The sequence below is a fragment of the Canis lupus genome, chromosome 20 (genome assembly GCF_003254725.2).
Source record: "Canis lupus dingo isolate Sandy chromosome 20, ASM325472v2, whole genome shotgun sequence".
Taxonomy (NCBI): Eukaryota; Metazoa; Chordata; class Mammalia; order Carnivora; family Canidae; genus Canis; species Canis lupus.
Genome location: NC_064262.1, coordinates 42,415,519 through 42,433,409, shown reverse-complemented (window position 1 = coordinate 42,433,409; position 17,891 = coordinate 42,415,519). Strand labels below are relative to the sequence as shown.

Below are 17,891 nucleotides of genomic sequence, written 5' to 3'. Positions count from 1 at the left end.
GTAGTCAACATACATCATCTCAATCCAAGTCAAAATGGTATCAGTACAGTGAGTCTTAGCCAGCATTCAGCCCAGTAGGTGAGAGTGGAAATGCATGACACAAAGTGGCCTTCAGCTGCCCCGGGGCAGTCGTCACATGACCTGCCAGGTGTGGAGACCATCAGACAGCCTAGGGAGGCCAGCTGAGCAGTCCCCCACAAAGTGTACTGTAGGGTTTACTGTGCCATCGCTGTCTCTCCTGTGCCTAGTACCGTGCCTGGAATGTATGTGGGCCCATACAACCCGGGGGTTAGTGTTATAGGAATCAAACATTTGCTCTGGGCAACAGTGTGATGGCTCTGCAGTCCAGTGAGCAAGTGTCACCAAGAAATCCCAGAAGAAAGGCATCCCCCTCACAACATGACTGCGGCCTGCCTGGTCCTGATTCGCTAAAGAAGCCACAGGCAAGTACAGAAAACACATACTTTTCCAATGCGCTTTTCTCGAGCCTTTCTTTCTCCTTCTTCTGCCAAGCTTTGTGCTTCTTGACACGCGTTTCCCACAAGGCTCTGACGACAGAAATGTCAAACACGACCACTTTGTGTCCCATTTTGGGAGCATGAAATTACCTATTCAAGAAACGTACATATGTCAGCTTTACACACAAACAGAAGAAAATCATTTTCAGCATGAACTTTATTATTTTTAAGGTTTTATTTATTTATTTTAGAGAAGAAGAGTGAGCCAGCAGTGGTGGGGTGGAGAGCATAGGGAGAGGGAGAGGGACAAGCTCCCCACTGATCGTGGAGCCCCACACGGAACTAGATCCCACAACTCTGAGATCACAACCTGGGATCATCACCTGAGCTAAAAGCAAGAGTCAGACATCCTATCAACTGAGCCACCCAGGCACCCCGGTTTTAGCATAAACTTTAAGATGACACATGAATGGGGGCACCTGGGTGACTCAGTGGTTGAGCATCTGCCTTGGGTTCAGGTTGTGATCCTGGGGTCTTGGGATCAAGTCCCACATCAGGCTCCCTTCAGGGAGCCTCCTTCTTCCTCTGTCCCTGTCTCTGCCTCACTCTGTGTCTCTCATGAATAAATAAATAAAATCTTTAAAAAAAAAAGAAAGAAAACATGAATGAACCTATTGTCTTAAGTAATGATAGAATACCCTGTCACTTCCAGGATGCCAGTTTGCTAACATTCTTAAAGCCTGATAGTACTCTGGGTAAGTCAAGTCCAACACCCACCCTGTGGCATCTCCTCTAGAAAGTCACACTTGTGTCGCTGCCTCTCTGCCAAATTGTGGGTTCCCAAAGCCCTCTGGGCCCTCCCCAGCCTCATGGTTCCACATTCTACTGAATTCTCAGGCATCTAATCTTCCCAATAGGCTGTAACATACTCAAGGGTAAGATTGTGAGTCAACCAGAACGTACACACACACACACACATACACACATACACATTCTCCTGGTGACCTCAGGCTACACACCAGCCACCATTACGTGACAAAACCAATCCTTGCACCTCGCCGTGAGCATTTCCCACTGGGGACTGACCATACAACACAGCATGGGGATGGGTCCTGTGAGGTTCCCCTCCAACATGAAACCTCACAAGCTGCTGATCTCTGCTTATGTGGACTTCCAAGTGCAAGGAAAGTCAAAGTCAGGTACATCTTGGCCCTTCACGGGAGTGAGACTCAGCACAGTGCCTGGCACACAGTGGGTCCTCCATAAATATTTGTGGAAAGAATATATGAAAACTGAGTAAAAGTTTTGCATCCTGATTATTCCACTCTCAGACTGCTCAATGAGCTCTCTCTCTCTCTCTCTCGTTTTTATGTTCCCATTTTGTTTTTACTATTTGCTCTAAGTGATTCATTTGCTCACTGCAAAAAAAAAAAAAAATTATCAGGACTTAAAAGTACATTTTAATGTCCATTCCACTAACCTACACTGATCTCTCTTATCTAAAAATAACTTCCTAGTTATCATTTTAAATTTCCCCTACTTAACAGCATTGAAATCTGGCTCCATCCATTTCCTCATTCATGTGCACACGCACGCACACACATACACACACAACATGTCAGTTGGCAAATAGTAGGGTTGTTGAATATTCTCTTCTCTGGTTCCAGACGTCTCTAAATGGCAGTCAGTGGGGATACAAAGCCAAATATTTAATCTTCTGACTCAGCTGTGCACTCTCCATGAATGGCTTGCCAGTCTGAGTGGAAGAGTGGAAGAGCCAGCTTATGTTTGTGCAGGGGAATGCTGGAGAGCCATAATTTTCATCTAAAGAGCTGAAAATGCTGGCCCCAATTTACTTCTGTCTTTCCTTTAACTTCTGACATGTGAGACTGTCTTTTGTCTCTCTTAAAACTCTTTTACCTAAAGGAGATTTCTAACAAAGGTGCAAGTGGTGCACCTTTTCTGTGGACTGTGTTTTCCATTCCCTAGAGTAAATACACTGGAGGATCCTATGATAACTCTGTGTCTAACCTTTTCAGGAACTGCTGGACTGTTCCCCCAAAGCAGCTGCATCATTTTACTGCCCCAGCAGCCATGCATGAGGGTCTCCGTGTGTCTACATCCTCTCCACACTCGTTCTTCCATCGTGGCCATCCGGCTAGTTGAGCAGTGGTCTCTAGTGGTTTTCATTTGCATTTCCCTGACAGCTAATGATGTTGATTGAACATATTTTTATGTGCTTATTGACCATTTTAATGCCTTCTTGGTAGAAATATCTATTCAGATCCTTTGCCAAATTTTAAACTGGGCCATTTGTCTTTTTATTGTTGACTTGTAACAGTCTTTATATATTCTAAACACAGGTCTTTCATCAGATACAGGATTTGAAAAATTTTCTCGATTTCACCCTTTTACCTTTATTCTAAGTATATGGCTATATTTGATGTGAGATTTTGTAGACAGACCCCCCCCCTTTTTTTAGTAGACTCCACACCCAGTACAGGGCTTGAACTTACAACCCTGAGATCAATAGTCACATGCTCCACTGACTGATCGAGCCAGGCCCCCCTGAAGACAGAATCTTGTTGAATTATCTATTTCCCACATTCCAACAGTGTCTTTTAATTGTGTTTGAGTAACTTACATTTGTATAATTATTGATTCTTTGCCTTTAGGTCTGAATTCATTTATTATCCATTTTCTGCTTGACCCTTCCTTTTTTTCCCCCCTCTTTACACTTTCCAGCCTTCCTTTGTGTTTATCTGAACATTTCTTTGTGTTTCTCTGTGTAATCTTTTCTTCTTCATGGTGGCCCTAGGGAGGATAAGCTCCCAGCTTCACTTCTCACAGTCCATCAGAGACACTATTTACCACTTGAAGAGAGGCATGGAAATCTTACTACCACTGAGGTCTCCCACTGGGCTCTCATCTTGGTGCTGCCGTACTCTCCCATGCACTGAATCTGTCACTGTTCTATTTTTGGCTTCCAATCATGAAATTTATTTCATGAACTCACGAGGAGGGCACTAGCCTGTCACGTCTGCCCTGATATGTACCACATCTGTGGCTCCTCCCTCATTCCTGGTGGCTACCTCTGGTAGCACCTCTCTTCTGCCTAAACAACTTCCCTTAACCGTCCCCTGGGACAGACGACATCTACTGCCAGATGCTCTGTTCTCCTTCATCTGAATATCTTCTTTTCACCTTCACTCCGGAAGAGTACTTTCGCTGGATAGAGAATCCCGAGATAATTCTTTTCACTCAGCACTTTTCACTCAACACCATGCCTGTTTTCTTCTGGCCGGCATGGTTTCCCATAAGAAGTGTGCAGTTAAAAAAAAAAAAAAAAAAGAAGTGTGCAGTTGTTGCAACCATAAGTCTTGTCGAGATGACACATCATGGTTCACTCATGACTTTTCGAGAATTTTTCCTCATCTTTGGTTTTCCTCAGTTTAATTATGATGAATCTGGGCATGGATTTCTTGGGATTTATCCTCTGTGGGATTTGCCTGGCTCCTCTGGTCAGAAGGTTTTATCTTTTGCCAAATTTGGGGATTTTCAGCCATTCTTTCTCTAGCTATTTCTTCTGCACTGCCCTCTTCCTCCCCTCCTTCTGGGAATCAGACAAGACAAATATTAGCCCTTTCAATAACGTTTCATAGATTCTTGAGGCTGTCCAGTTTTTTTAGAAGTCTCTTTTCCTCTCTGTTTTCAGATTGATAATATCCAGCAAACCATCTTCAGATGTCCCACCTGGATGACTCAGTGGTTGAGCATCTGCCTTTGGCTCAGGTCATGATTCCAGGGTCTTGGGATCAAGTCCTGCATTGGGCTCCCTGCAGGGAACCTACTTCTCCCTCTGCCTATATCTCTGCCTCTCTCTCTGTGTCTCATGAATAAATTTTTTAAAATATATTTTTTTTAAAGTCCCATCTCTCCCCTATATTAACTCTATTATGTTTATGAGTCTATCCAGGGAGTGTTTTATTTCAATAATTGTCTATTTTACTTCTAAAATTTCCATTTGGTTCTTTATACTTTCTATTTCTTTGCTGATATTTTCCATCTTTCCATTCATGCCCAACAGTAGAGGGAAAGTACCCCAGAAAGGAAAAACTTGGAAGGACTTCAGACCTTGTTTTAGAAGTTGTGCTTCTGCCCAGCAGATAGCAGGGAAGTCCTCTGGTTTGGGCAAGCTGGTCTGGCTGGGGTGGAAGACAACCTAACCAGCCACCAGTGGTGTGGACATGCAGTAGGGGATCCAGAGCACAGGGGCTCCAAGATGTCTGCTTTCTAGACGGAGAGAACTGCAGAAAGGTTCTTGCTAGCCAGGGCAGTCAGGGTGCAAGGCACCACGTTCTGGGCCTGGGGCTGCGGCAGGCTCCAGGAGATGTGCCCCCAGCTGGCCCCCTCCTGCCCACACTGGAAAAGGCAGGAAACCTCCTCCTACCACACCATCCCTCCAGGGCCTTCCCCTGAGAAACTCTAACATGGTGTTCACTTTAAAGGACAAATACTTAAAGGAACAATGCTGTGTGTCACACAGTACATACGCCAAAGTCTACTTCCAGAAGCAAGCTGAGAGGCAATAAATTGATGACTGACACAGTAGGTGATGAATGTGGATCAGTTCAGACTCACATTCCCTCCCTCCCACCTTCTGGGGCTGGAATTTCCTTCCTCCTCTGAGGGTTCCGTGCAGTTCAGCTGCCCAAGTGCGCCCCCCCCCCAGTGGCCATCTTGGATGGAGGCCATGGTCCACCCTGGCCTTCAGTTCTAACAGCAGAAGGCATGCTGGTTAGGGCCGGCTGCACAGCTGCAGCTCAGGAAGGAGCCCAGGAGCTCTAAACAACCTTATGGTTGTTCTCTGAGCTCTTTCCTCTTCTTGCTTGCCTCGATTCTTCTAGATTCCTGGGGCTCCCTTTTACAGTCCTCTGGCCAGAGACCTATGGTTTCAGTCCATCTGCTTTGCTGTGCACCTGCTTTGGGGCGCCAAGTAGCAGGTGCTCCTGGAGAGGGAAAAAGCAATGAGAGTTTTCTCCACCTTCTGGGGCCTGCAATTCCTGTGATCCAAAAGGAAAGACCTCTTTCTCAAAATATTGGGGACTGAGGCCCTCCACTATCAACCTCACCCCACGCCCCGGCCCCTTCCTGCGATCACAGAATCCTTTGTGCGCTGAGGCATGACAGAATGAAGAAAAGAAAAACAAGGATTTGAATCCATTCTCTGAGCATTAGGGGGGTCCCCTTTTCCACTCCTGCAGCAACATTAGGTACCCTTGTGCCCAATTCTGACTTCCAGGCTGCCTTGAGTCCAGGCTGCATAACACTGGAGGGGAAAATGGGAAACATACCACAGGCTCTCTGTACTCGGAATTTTGATATCTTTCCCCTCCTCTCTTGCAACCAGTTACTTTTCAGAGTCTTGATATTCCTGCTCTGTGTATTCCTTTTGAGTTTGAGAACTGCATTTAATAGGAGAAACATGGTGGAGGATGCCTAACGCTGTCTCACCCAGAACCAGAAACCACTGCATTTAATTTGTCTTTTACCACTTTCCTTACTCTGTCATTTTGAGCTCAGGAGCACCTAAGCTGCAAAGGTCTTAAGGTTTTGGCTTTTGACAAAAAAAAAATTAAATTAAATAAGATAAGATAAAATAAAATTGCATCAAAGCATGCCAAGCACAGCCTGAAAACAAGAGAGTACAGTCCCCAGCCTGTAATGGAGAAAAATGAGAAAGAGAGAATCAGGCAGACTTAAACTCTTTGAGGCGATCTCTACACATAATCCAAGTCTACACATAGAAGCAAAGCAAAAAGCCAAAGTAAAGTGAGCTTTCCCAGCAGCGTGGACAGCCCAGCCAGCCAAGGGTACTTAAAACTGGAAGGATTGCTCTATGTTCAGGGTGTGTGTGCTCTAGATCAACCAGCATGGTTCAGCCTTTGTTGAGTGACTGTCATTTTCTTAGAGCAACAAATTCTTGTGGAGTAGCCAGATCTGTCCATTAACTGTCTGTGCATTAAACAAACACACACACACAAACACACACAGACCATTGCTCATTAGTTTCTATGCATTCATTTGGAAATGTAATTCAAGTTTGCATCTTAGAGGAATGGTGTCTTCTGGATGCTTTGGGTTTTATTTTTAAATACCTGCAAATCAATATTAGTGTCAGTGTTTTGGTGGGAAATAGCATATCCTATCTGCCATCTAACCATGTTCCCCATTTCCCCTGTATCTTGCAAAGCAGAGAAGGAAGTTCTTTTCTTCAATTAAAAGGGTTTAAAAAAAAAGAGAGAGGGGGTTTTGAATGGGCTGGAATTTAAATCAAGATCTTGCCCATGAGATGTTCGGTTTGCAAATGTGTATAACAAAACTTAGAGGCTTTAAGAACAGTGAGAGATGACCACGTTTGCTAGAGATCTGCATATACTGTCCAGAAATCCTGGGAAGCTAAGAAATAACCAATCCTGGGATCCCTGGATGGCTCAGTAGTTTAGTGCTTGCCTTTGGCCCAGGGCATGGTCCTGGAGTCCCCAGATCGAGTCCCACATCAGGCTCCCTGCATGGAGCCTGCTTCTCTCTCTGCCTATGTCTCTGCCTCCCTCTGTGTGTGTCTTTCATGAATAAATAAATAAAATCTTTAAAAAATAAATAAATAGGGGATCCCTGGGTGGCTCAGCGGTTCAGCGCCTGCCTTTGGCCCAGGGTGTGATCCTGAAGACCGGGGATCGAGTCCCACATCAGGCTCCCTGCGTGGACCTGCTTCTCCCTCTGCCTGTGTCTCTGCCTCTCTCTCTCTCTCTCTCTCTCTCTCTCTCTCTCTCTCTCTCTCTCCCCCATCATGAATAAATAAATAAAATCCTTTTTTAAAAAATAATAAATAAATAAATAAATAAATAAATAAATAACCAGTCCATGAATGCCAGGGCCAGCTCAGCCCCTGGTGTCCTGTACAGGACAGTGCTGAATCTAGGCCTCCCGAGACAACTGGGCAGGTTCAGGATCAACCCTGGAGACAGTAGCTCTATGGGTGGGTGTCAGATCACAGAAGTGGTTTTATAATAGGAGCCAATGAGTCATTCTAGAACAGCAGGAGACTCTCCATCCAGAAGCAGAGAGGAGGGAGACGTCTGGGATGCAGAGAGGAGGGAAGCAAGGAGAAAGGAAATGTCAGGGACACATGCAAGTGCCAGTCACTCAGCAGGTTGGGGAAAGAGAGATGGTCCCCTGACAAATTTACAAAGCTAATCTCTTCTTTGTAGCATGAGCTCCAGCCAACACAACCTTTCAGGCAAATACGTAAAATGTAATTTCCTAAGCATTAGGTTTCTCCAGAACTATAGAAATAGCACCATGATATACTATACCAAAGCAGTAAAGAGAAAAAAAAAATCACCTCTACAGGATGCAGTGTGAGAGAACATCAATTCAAATGAAGCAATAACCTCCAAGAGAAAACACAACATCCAAGTATACAAGTACACTCTCCTGAGGCACCATAAAAAATGCAGAGCGTCAGCCTGAGCCCTCAATGGATTTTACAGCAAAGGTTCATGGATCCAAGGGGACATCAGATTCCAATTGCCTGCTGGAGATCTGGCTTTATGGTTACAGCAGAATCACAAGAACACAGATCCCTACATTTGGGCTGCATGGTCTCAGCCACAGAGCATCTTCCAGAGAAGAAGACACAAGGGACTAGAGGAGAGGACAGGATGACAATGACATCACTTATGGCGATAGAGAGGACACTGGGGCAGAGTGCCATTGGCTCATTTTTCTCCAGCGCTTGGTGTTCTGGGTCCTGAGTGAACGCATCACAATCAGAGACTCTCAAAAGTTGGATTCATAGTGGAAAGGAAAATTTCTCCCGGAAAAACCTTCTGCTTTACTGCAGGGGTCAGCAAACATTTTCAGTAAAAGAGCAAGATAGTAAATATTGTAGGCTTCACAGGCCAACTGACAAAATGGAAGATATTACGTAGGTACTTACATAACAAAAGAGAAAGCTCTTGGCCTGCTCCTCCCTGCTGACTTGCCCTGGGCCTGCCAGAGCCATGAGCATGCTCCCATGCTTCGTGCTCAGTTGCCACTTGCTAGAGACATTCTCAGGACAAGAGCGACTGGCTCAAGAGGGAAAGGCCTGGCAGGCCAGCACACAGAGGGACTGGGAATGGGGACCTGCTGTAGTCAGTTTCACTCTCTATCCCAGTAACACCCAGATGCTGGTGGTTCCTTCTGTCCTCCTGTCAGCTCAAGGTGGGTAGCTGGCTAGTGGCTATGTGGACTTGCTAAATCACCAACTCCTGAGCAGAGATTCCACTGCTTGGTGCCTGGGCATTGTCAACAGCAGAGTCTCCAACATGTAGAGAGCAACTAGCATGGGCCTTGGGCAGCAGCAAGATACAGCTGGTCAAGTAGATAGGCACTTGGAGGGAATAAAGGGAGAGGGGGTACTCCAGCTTGGGCTCCATGGCTCAGAGTGCAAGCCCCCTCCAGTGGTGCCCATGTGCCATACAAAAACATGTGCCAGTCTTGTTTGTGCATCTCAGCTTCAGTGAACAATAAAATAGATTTTGTTTTGTGGATATGATGGCTTTAACTTGTACCCACAAATTCCTTGACATTCTCTCCTGTAAAAGGGTAGAGCTTAATTCCTCCCCCCTTGAGCATGGATTGGATTCAGTGACTCACTTCTAATGAATAAAATGTGGTAAGAGTGATGGCGTGCAACTTCTGAGACGAAGTCCCACCAGGCACTCCTCTATCTATTTCTTGGGTCATGCACTCCAGGGGAAGTCAGCCACTGTGTCATGAGGATGCTGAAGTGGCCCTATAGAGAAGCTTCATATGGAGAGGAACAGAGGTCTCCTGTCAGTAGCCATGTAAGTGGAAGCTGTCTAAAGGCAAATCCTCCAGCCCCAGTTGAGCCTTCAGATGGTAGCAGCCCCAGAAGACATCTCAGATGCAACTTCACAACAGGCCCTGAGCCTGGACCACTCAGCTAAGGCATTCTCAAACCTCGGACATAATATGTTTGTTGTGTTAAGCTGTAAGTAAGTGTTGGAGTGGTTTGTTATGCGACAATAAATCATTAATACAGTGGACAGTAAAATAAGAGCCACTTAAAAGAATCAGTCTCAATTTCTAGAGAAATCTGGTATCTATATCCTGCTGCCTCCTTGATATATCCACTTGGATGTCCCATGCATAGCTCAAAGAAACACAATTCCTTCCAAAGTCCCTCACTTAAAATCTAACCATTCCTGGCTGCCTTAATTCCTCATCTTGACTCCATCATTACCTGGAGGTCACTCTTTTATGCCTTCTGCTTCCTCGGCCCTACCCGCCATATGGTCACAAACACGTACACGAGCACACACATTCATTCACACATCCAGTGTATCACCCAGGTCTTAGAAGGCATGCATTTCTCACTACCAGTTAGTGTCACAGCTGGCCTCGTCATGCAGAAGCCTCACAGCTGATGTCCCAACTTCCCACTCGCCCGCATCCAATCCATTTATTACACAACAGTGAGCATCATTTCCCGACAAGAATGAGATCATGCTGCTGCCTGGCTGAAGTGCTCCAGAGACTTCCCTTTGGGATGAGGGGAAGATTCCAGCTTCTCACAGGGCCCAGTGAGATTTTGGCATGATCCACCTTCAAACCCTTTCCTCCTCAGTGTGTCACTCATCCCACATTTCTTCCTACTTCAGGTCCTGAACACACTGCGCCGTCTGCCTAGACCCTCTTCCCCCATCTGCCTGGCTTCCTCACACCCCATGCCCCCTGAACTCAGCTTCAGTGTTCTCTCTTCAGCATGGCCTTCATGGCCTCTTTATCCAGGGTAGATCCTCCGGTTATTTTCTCTCTCAAACTGTTGCTCGTTCGCTTTACAGCACACAATACAAGTTGAACTATTTGCTCCTTGGTTTAATTATACTTTGACAGTGGGTTGCACTGAGAAGGGCCATGGTTTATCGACAGAAGCAGCCACCCGAGAAGCCCCAGACATGGGCTCAGAGTCAGCCACTGACCCTGAGCAGTCACCAGGTGACAGACGGTGACAGACGATAGCCCTGGAGGGGATGTGGGGCCAGGCTCCTGCTTCTGGACCTCAACACAGAAACCCTGCATATTGAGCCAGTTTATGTGGTGTGTATCTCTGTTCTTTGATTCCTGGGAACCCCAAATAACTGACATTATGGACACTCGTCAAATGTAGAAGGATGAATGTCCCTGCCCCTGAGCTCTCCATCTGGAGAGGAGAACAGAAGCTCACAGAGATATATTTCAGTGCTGCGTGCAGATTTGATAATGGGGGCTGAACAAACATTGTAGTGTGAGAAGAGGAACTCCCTCAAGTATGTGTGGGGGGTGGGACTTGGGGCCAACCCACAGGGATCCTGAGGAAGGGGAGAGGGAGTCTCGGTGCAGATTTGCTTGAATAATTGTTCACCCGCCCTCCACAACCCAGGTACATTAGAATCACTTTACAGAGCCATCCACTGTCTGAGCCAGAGGGCATGACTGGAAAAACATGTCCCCTGGCACCAGAACACTCGTTCCCACTCAGAAGACCTATGCCAGGGTTCCAAGAGGGAGGGGGACATTCTACTCACCTAGTCCTCTCCCTTCTGGTCAAACAGCAGACTGGGCAAAGAGGTCGAGAGGTTGGGAACAGGCCTCACATCTCTGAAAGTCTAAGGTACAGAGGATCTGAGGGAGGAGACCCAACAAAGCCCACAATACAGGTGCCCAGCCATTCTGGGCACTCCCTCCGCCAGGGTGGCAGAGGGACAGAGGCAAGGCGGGAGCTGTGTCTAGGCAGGGGACACAGTGTATGCACAGCGTGAGGGACAGAGCTGAGGTCGGGGGTGGGGGGTCACCTGAACATCCATGGGGAGAGAGGCCTAGGCCTGTTGCCCCCAACAGCTCTTCAGAGCCCCCAGGGCCACTCTTTCCTCTGGGCAGACCAGCTCCAGAACCTCCACAGCATTCTTCCCCACGTATCCGCCACATGAATAAGACATCTATTGTCAGCCTTGTGGAACTAAGGGGGTGACTATGACTATAGGGATTCCTGGGGACACCAATGCACAGAGAGGACAAGACCATAGCCAACAAGGGGCTTTTGTGACACACAAATCCCATTCAATCCTCACATAAGGCCACTGCTTGGACCCCAGAGTCGGAACCCAGAGTGAGTGTTCTGATAGAAACAGCAGGGTTGCTGAAGGCTAAATTCTGAAGGGAGGTCAGTAGAGTCACGATATTTCAGCTCAATTCTGAATTAAATTACATTTTCTGTCACAAGGTCAGAGTTTCCCTGGGAATATCCATTATTTTTACAGTAAATTTGTTAAACCAGAAAATCCAGGCAGGGAGGCGGAGTCTCTGGACAGGATTAAAAGGAAGGACCCTGTCAGAACCAACCTGCTGGAGGCTAGAGTCCTGCCTCCTCCACTTAGAGCTGCACGTCCCTGAGATGGTCACCTAACCTCTCTGCACCCCAGTGTACTTATCTGAACACGGGTGTGACAGCAGTACCCTGCTCATAAGACTGGGGACAGGATCAGGTGTGATCATTTGTGTCAAGTGCTTAAGACAGTACCTGGCACCTGGTAAAACTCCAAAAATGTCAGTTATTAAAAAGAAAGAAGAAAAGAAATGAAGACAGATATGGTCACCAATGAAATGCAAGATAAGAACAAGAGGTTCATGAACACCCGAGGATTCTTCTGCCCCTGGAATGGTTAGGAGAAGTTCTCTGCGAGATCGCCCCAGTCCCTGAGTTACTGGAGAGAATTTGGTAGTCACCAGCACAGCTAAGCTACTTACAAATCCAGATGATTCTCCCCTGGGTTTCCGATCAGTTTCCCACCCTCACCCTCTCCCCAAGGGGATAAGACAGTCTCAGGAGGAAAGACTCCCCCCCCCCCCAGATATCAATCATCCCTTTCAGGGCACCCAAGACACAAACAAAGTTGATTTATCTCCCCTAGACAACACTTTGGACCAGAAAGCTCTGAGCTCAGCCTTGGGCACCAGGGCAGTTTACTGGGAAAAATCCACTAAGCAGGAGCAGGAACCTTGGACACCCCCTGCCACAGCAACAGCCTCTCGGGGAACCACCTGCCCCTGCCACATTTTCTCCTTCTCGACTCAATTCCAGTTCTTGCCCTAAAATGTAGATAAATGCATAATCTGTGTTCCACTGGGAATGTTTACCCCTGTCCTGCCAGGCACGGTGGGACAGATGTAAACAAGGAGGTACTGCCCCCCTCACCCTCCCCAGCAGGTGCCACAAGCCCCCTTGCTCCCATTCCTTTCACAATCCCCCCGGTCTCCGGAGCAGGTGCTCACTTGCCCCTGCCGCGTCCCCACCCCCACGACGGCCACCTACCCGTGACTGCGTGACCGCGCTGCCGCCCCAGCCCCTGCCCGCTGCCTGCCTAGTGGAATCCGGGCTGCAGAGCCTGTTGACGCCGCAGCCGCCACACACTGGAGCCTCCTGGCCTGTGCACTAACGGGCTATATTTGTCAGTGGATAATATGATCTGTAGGACATGTGCTGATAAACGGTCTATCTATTCAATGTGACTCAGCCCGGCATGAGACAAAACGCATTTCAAAGGGGAGGGCTTGGCACAGGGCAAATGACAGGCTGGCCAATGTGAGCCCTATAGCCCGGGATTACAGATGGCACAGCCTTTTTCCACGGGCCGTCCTGAAGTGTGTTGAGTGAAACAGGCCAGAAAGGGGAAAGGGCTTGTGCTCTTCGCACTGTGAGCTAAGAACCAAACAAAAAGCAGGATCAGAAGGCCATACGACCCAGTGAATGTAAAAGTGTTTTCAGTGTTCAAAGCAATGGTTATCACAGGTCTGGGTTTCACCTTGTTTTTCTTTAAATTTCCTAAAACATATGAATTTAGGTTCTCTTTAATGATTTTATTAATTGGGCAAAGATGCTTTGTTGAAATCCAACACTGTGACAATTTGATAATTAATCAGGAATGGCTCCTACCTCACTGCATCTCCCAGCCCCACTTCCCTCACCCCTGCCTGTTCCAAGAGGTCCTTACAACCACCCCCACTTCTGGGCAACAGACTCCTCATACCCCTTCATCCTAAACAGAAGACCCCCTTTGTCTACTATAGGCATAATAACTCTAATTACAAAATAGTTGGATTTTGAAGGGACTATTTTCTATTTGTTGACATTTATAATTAAGTTATCATTTTATTAATGCAATCCCTGTTAAAATACCAACAGCATTTTTCACACAGCTAGAACAAACAATCCTAAAATTTACAGGGAACCAAAAGACCACAAACGGCCAAAACAATTTTGAAAAAGAAAAACAAAGTTGGAGGTATCATAATTCCAGACTTCAAGCTGCATTACAAAACTGTAATCATCAAAATATTATGGCACTGGCACAAAACCAGGCACATAGATCAATAGAACAGAATAGAGAACCCAGAAATAAACCCGTAATTGTATAGTAAACCTTCAACAAAGCAGGAAAGAATATGCAATGGAAAAAAGACAGTCTCTTCAACAAATGGTGTTGGGAAAACTGGACAGCTACATGCAAAAGAATGAAACTGGACCGCTTTCTCACACCATACACAAAAATAAACTCAAAATGGATTAAAGACCTAAATGTGAGACCTGAAACCATAAAGATCCCAGAAGAGAACACAGGCAGTAATATCTCTGGCATCAGCCATAGCAATGTTTTTCTAGATGTCTCCTGAGGCAAGGGAAACAAAAGCAAAAACAAACTACTGAGGTCACATCAAAATAAAAAGCTTCTACACAGTGAAGGAAATGATCAAAAGACTAAAAGGCAACCCATAGAATTGGAGAAGATATTTACAAATGACATATCTGATAAAGGGTTAGTATCCAAGATATATAAAGAACTGACACAATTTAACATCCAAAAAACAACCCAATTAAAAACAGGCAGAAGATATGAACAGACATTTTTCCAAAGAAGACATCCAGATTGGCCAACAGACATATGAAAAGATGCCTAACGCCACTTATCATCGGGAAAATGTAAATCAAAGTACAATTAGACATCACCTCACACCTGTCAGAATGGTTAAAATCGGGATCCCTGGGTGGCACGGGGATTTAGCGCCTGCCTTCGGCCCAGGGCGTGATCCTGGAGACCCTGGATCGAGTCCCACGTCAAGCTCCCTGCGTGGAGTCTGCTTCTCCCTCTGCCTCTCTCTCTCTCTCTGTCTCTCATGAATAAATAAATAAAATCTTTTTAAAAAAAAAGAATGGCTAAAATCAAAAACACAAAGAAATAACAAGCATTGGCGAGAATGAGAAGAAAAAGGAACCCTTGTGCACTGTTGGTGGGAGTGCAAAATGGTGCAGCCACTCTGGAAAACAGTATGGAGTTTCCTCAGAAAGTTAAAAATAGGACTACCCTACAGTCCAGTAATCACACTACTGGGTATTTACCAAAAAAGACAAAACCACCAATTTGAAGGGTAATGTGCATCCCTACGTTCATAGCAGCATTATTTACAATAGCCAAGATGTGGAAGCGGGCCAAGGGTCCATTTTATCCAGCCATAAAAAAAGGGTGAAATCTTGTCATTTGCAATGACATGGTTGGAGCTAAGTAAAATAAGTCAGCCAAATACTATATGATTTCACTCATATGTGGAATTTAAGAAATAAGACAAACAAGCAAAGGAAAAAAGAGAGAGACAAACCAAGACTCTTAGCTACAGAGAATAAACTACTGGTTATCAAGGGAAAATGGGGAAGGGGTGAAATAATTGATGGGGATTAAGGAGCACACTTGCCCGGGATGAGCACCAGGTAATGTGCAGAAGTGCTGAATCACTGTATCGTACACCTGAAACTAATATAACATCGCATGTTACCTATATTAGAGTTAAAATTTTGTTAATAAAGTTGTTTATTTTAATAGGTAAAAAAAATTTTAATTACTGTTTTACTTTTTTTAAAAAGGTTTATTTATTTATATGACAGAGAGAGCACAAGCAAGGAGAGTGGCAGGCAGATGGAGAGGGAGAAGTAGGCCCCTCACAGCGCAGGGGGCAGATGTGGGGCTCCATGCGGGGCTCCATCAAGGACCCCGGGATCATGACCTGAGCTGAAGGCAGACGCTTAATGGACTGAGCCACCCAGGCGCCACAATAAATTATCATTTTAAATTACATACCAGATTGATGGAACTAAAATAAATCTCTGGAACAATATTAAATCAGACCTTTAAAGTGTTAGATGTGCTTTTTATTACTTAGAATTTGAATAGTATTTTTCTCTTTTGATAAATAATGTAAGTTTCCTAGTCAGTAATTGTCGCATTTGGTTTTTGTTTTGTTTTGTTTATGGTGTTCTGAACCAAAGAATATAAATTGAAAAGGTAGTTTCAGGTCAAATGCTGCTTAAATACTTTTTCAATTTATAAGAGGGCTAGCTATTCAAAAGCTCAATCGTATTAAAGTTGAAAAATATTTTCCCCCACAAATACATTCAAATACCATGGGCTTCCTTTACGATGCCAGGGTTAGAGAAGCAGGCCATTGTTCAGCCCAGGCTCCTGAGCCTACAATGTGCACCCAAACAGGACTGAGAAATTTAGCAAATAAAAATTCTTTCAGTTACATTTGAATTTCAGATAAACCACAAGTAATTTTTTAATAAAAGTATGTTTCCAATATTGCATGAGTCATACTTAAAAATTATTTGTGGTTTATCTGAAGTTTAACTATTCCTGGGTGTCCTGTATTTTATCTGGCAACCCTCCACCGTAACCACCTAGGATCTTACGAAACTGCAAAGTCTGACGCAGGAGGCCACAGAGGGACCCATAGTCGGTCTCCCTAATAAGCTCTAGGTGACAGGGAAGCTGCTGGTCCGGGGGGCGCCAGAGCACAAGGAGCCCTGAGGCCCTGGAATTAGCACAGTCTGGGGGCAGGGGTACCCAGGACTGGCCCCTTGTGGGAGAGGCCTGCGTCTGTGTGGGCGTGGCCTGTTTTGTGTGGGGGCGTGGCCTGTGTGGGGGCGTGGCCTGCGTGGACCCCTCCCCCCCAGGAGGTCCTGACTCAAGTCTGCGGTGAGGTCCAGTGATCCATAATTCGGCATGTTCAGTACAGTCGCTTCTGATTCACAGGCAGGGAAATGAATCAGGAAGTACTTTAAAATACATAATGTACTTTTATTAATACAAGGAACTGTTTTTATTGTGTTAAACTCACTGTGTGCAGATGCTCCATCTCTTGGCTGTATCAGGGAAGAAATTCCAGGGGCGTCTGGCTGGCTGGCTGGGTCAGTACAACGTGTGACTCTTGATTTCCCGGTTGTAAGTTTGAGCCCTACCTTGGGTGTAGAGATTACTTAAAAATAAAATCTTAAGAAGAAAGAAGGAAATAAAGAACTTAGTGTCCGAGCGCCCAAGGGGCAGCAGGTAGGACTGTGCCCTGTGGTCTTCACCTCACCATCCAGGGCCCCCTTAAAGTCTCAACCCTTACAAAGTCTTAATATCACCAACCCCATGGGGCGCCTGGGTGGGTCAGTCCATTAAGCACCTGTTGTGGGCTTAGGTCTTGATCCTGGGGTCCTGGGATTGAGCCCCACATCAAGCCCAGGGTGGACCTTCCTGCTCAGGGGGGAGCCTGTTTCTCCCTCTCCTTCTGCCCCTCCCTCCTACTCGTGTTCTATCTTTCAAATAAGTAAAATCTTTAAAAATATATATATATATATTACCGACCCCAGCTGCTTGCCCAAAGCTGGACGCTTTTTTATGCACTTTAGCTTCCAATGACCTTAGAGCCTCTCACCAATTGTAGACCGCAGCTTCAGTGTCTCCACGGGGAGGCCCACATGTCTGCCTCATTATCCAAGGGGGGGTCCCCCACACAAGCATGTGCAGCCGTCCACAGGGAGACCAAGTGCTCTCCTCACAGCCATTCTGAGCCTAGGATGCCTGTGGGAACACTGAGTCACATGCACTGCAAAGCCTTCTTCCAAGTAAATCCCTGGTGTCACACGCCCGTTGTCCCCATTTCGTGACATAATGATAGAAGAGTGAAAAACCCAAAATGTTATAAACCGATTCATCCTACTGCAGTGACCGTGACCAAATGCCTCCCACTGAAAACTGAGTATGTGGTGAAGGCCCCTGCCTTACCACTTCATGGGTGTCACTAAAAGGCCCCAGCACAGCCTGGGCTGAGGAGGGCTGCTCCGCCTCCGTATTGCAGTAACTTACACTAACTACATGATCAAATGATACTGTTTGGAATACATTGGGTTAAATTAAAATATATTATGACAGTTAATTTTACCCAATTCTCTGTACCTTGCTAATGCCGCTAGCCAGAAAATTGAAACTCACACATGAGACTGGCATGGCT

General features: G+C 45.9%; 1 protein-coding gene across 5 annotated transcripts in view; it reads right to left on the bottom strand.

Annotated features, from left to right (window-relative positions):
* Positions 1 to 13,035, bottom strand: part of LRRC2 (leucine rich repeat containing 2) — a 37,418-nt gene extending 24,383 nt beyond the window's left edge. The window contains exons 1-3 of one of the 5 annotated variants that reach the window (XM_035703115.2): positions 12,880 to 13,030; positions 5,312 to 5,467; positions 465 to 608 (exon numbers count right to left, since the gene is read on the bottom strand). In XM_035703115.2, the coding sequence (XP_035559008.1) occupies positions 465 to 589 (125 nt within the window). In that variant the 5' untranslated portion in view covers positions 590 to 608; positions 5,312 to 5,467; positions 12,880 to 13,030. Of the gene's footprint in view, positions 1 to 464; positions 609 to 5,311; positions 5,468 to 11,095; positions 11,177 to 11,362; positions 11,498 to 12,879 lie in introns of those variants that run through there. The other 4 variants (XM_035703113.2, XM_049097672.1, XM_025458275.3 and 1 more) reach the window with 4 other exon arrangements.
* Positions 13,036 to 17,891: the final 4,856 nt, after the last annotated feature.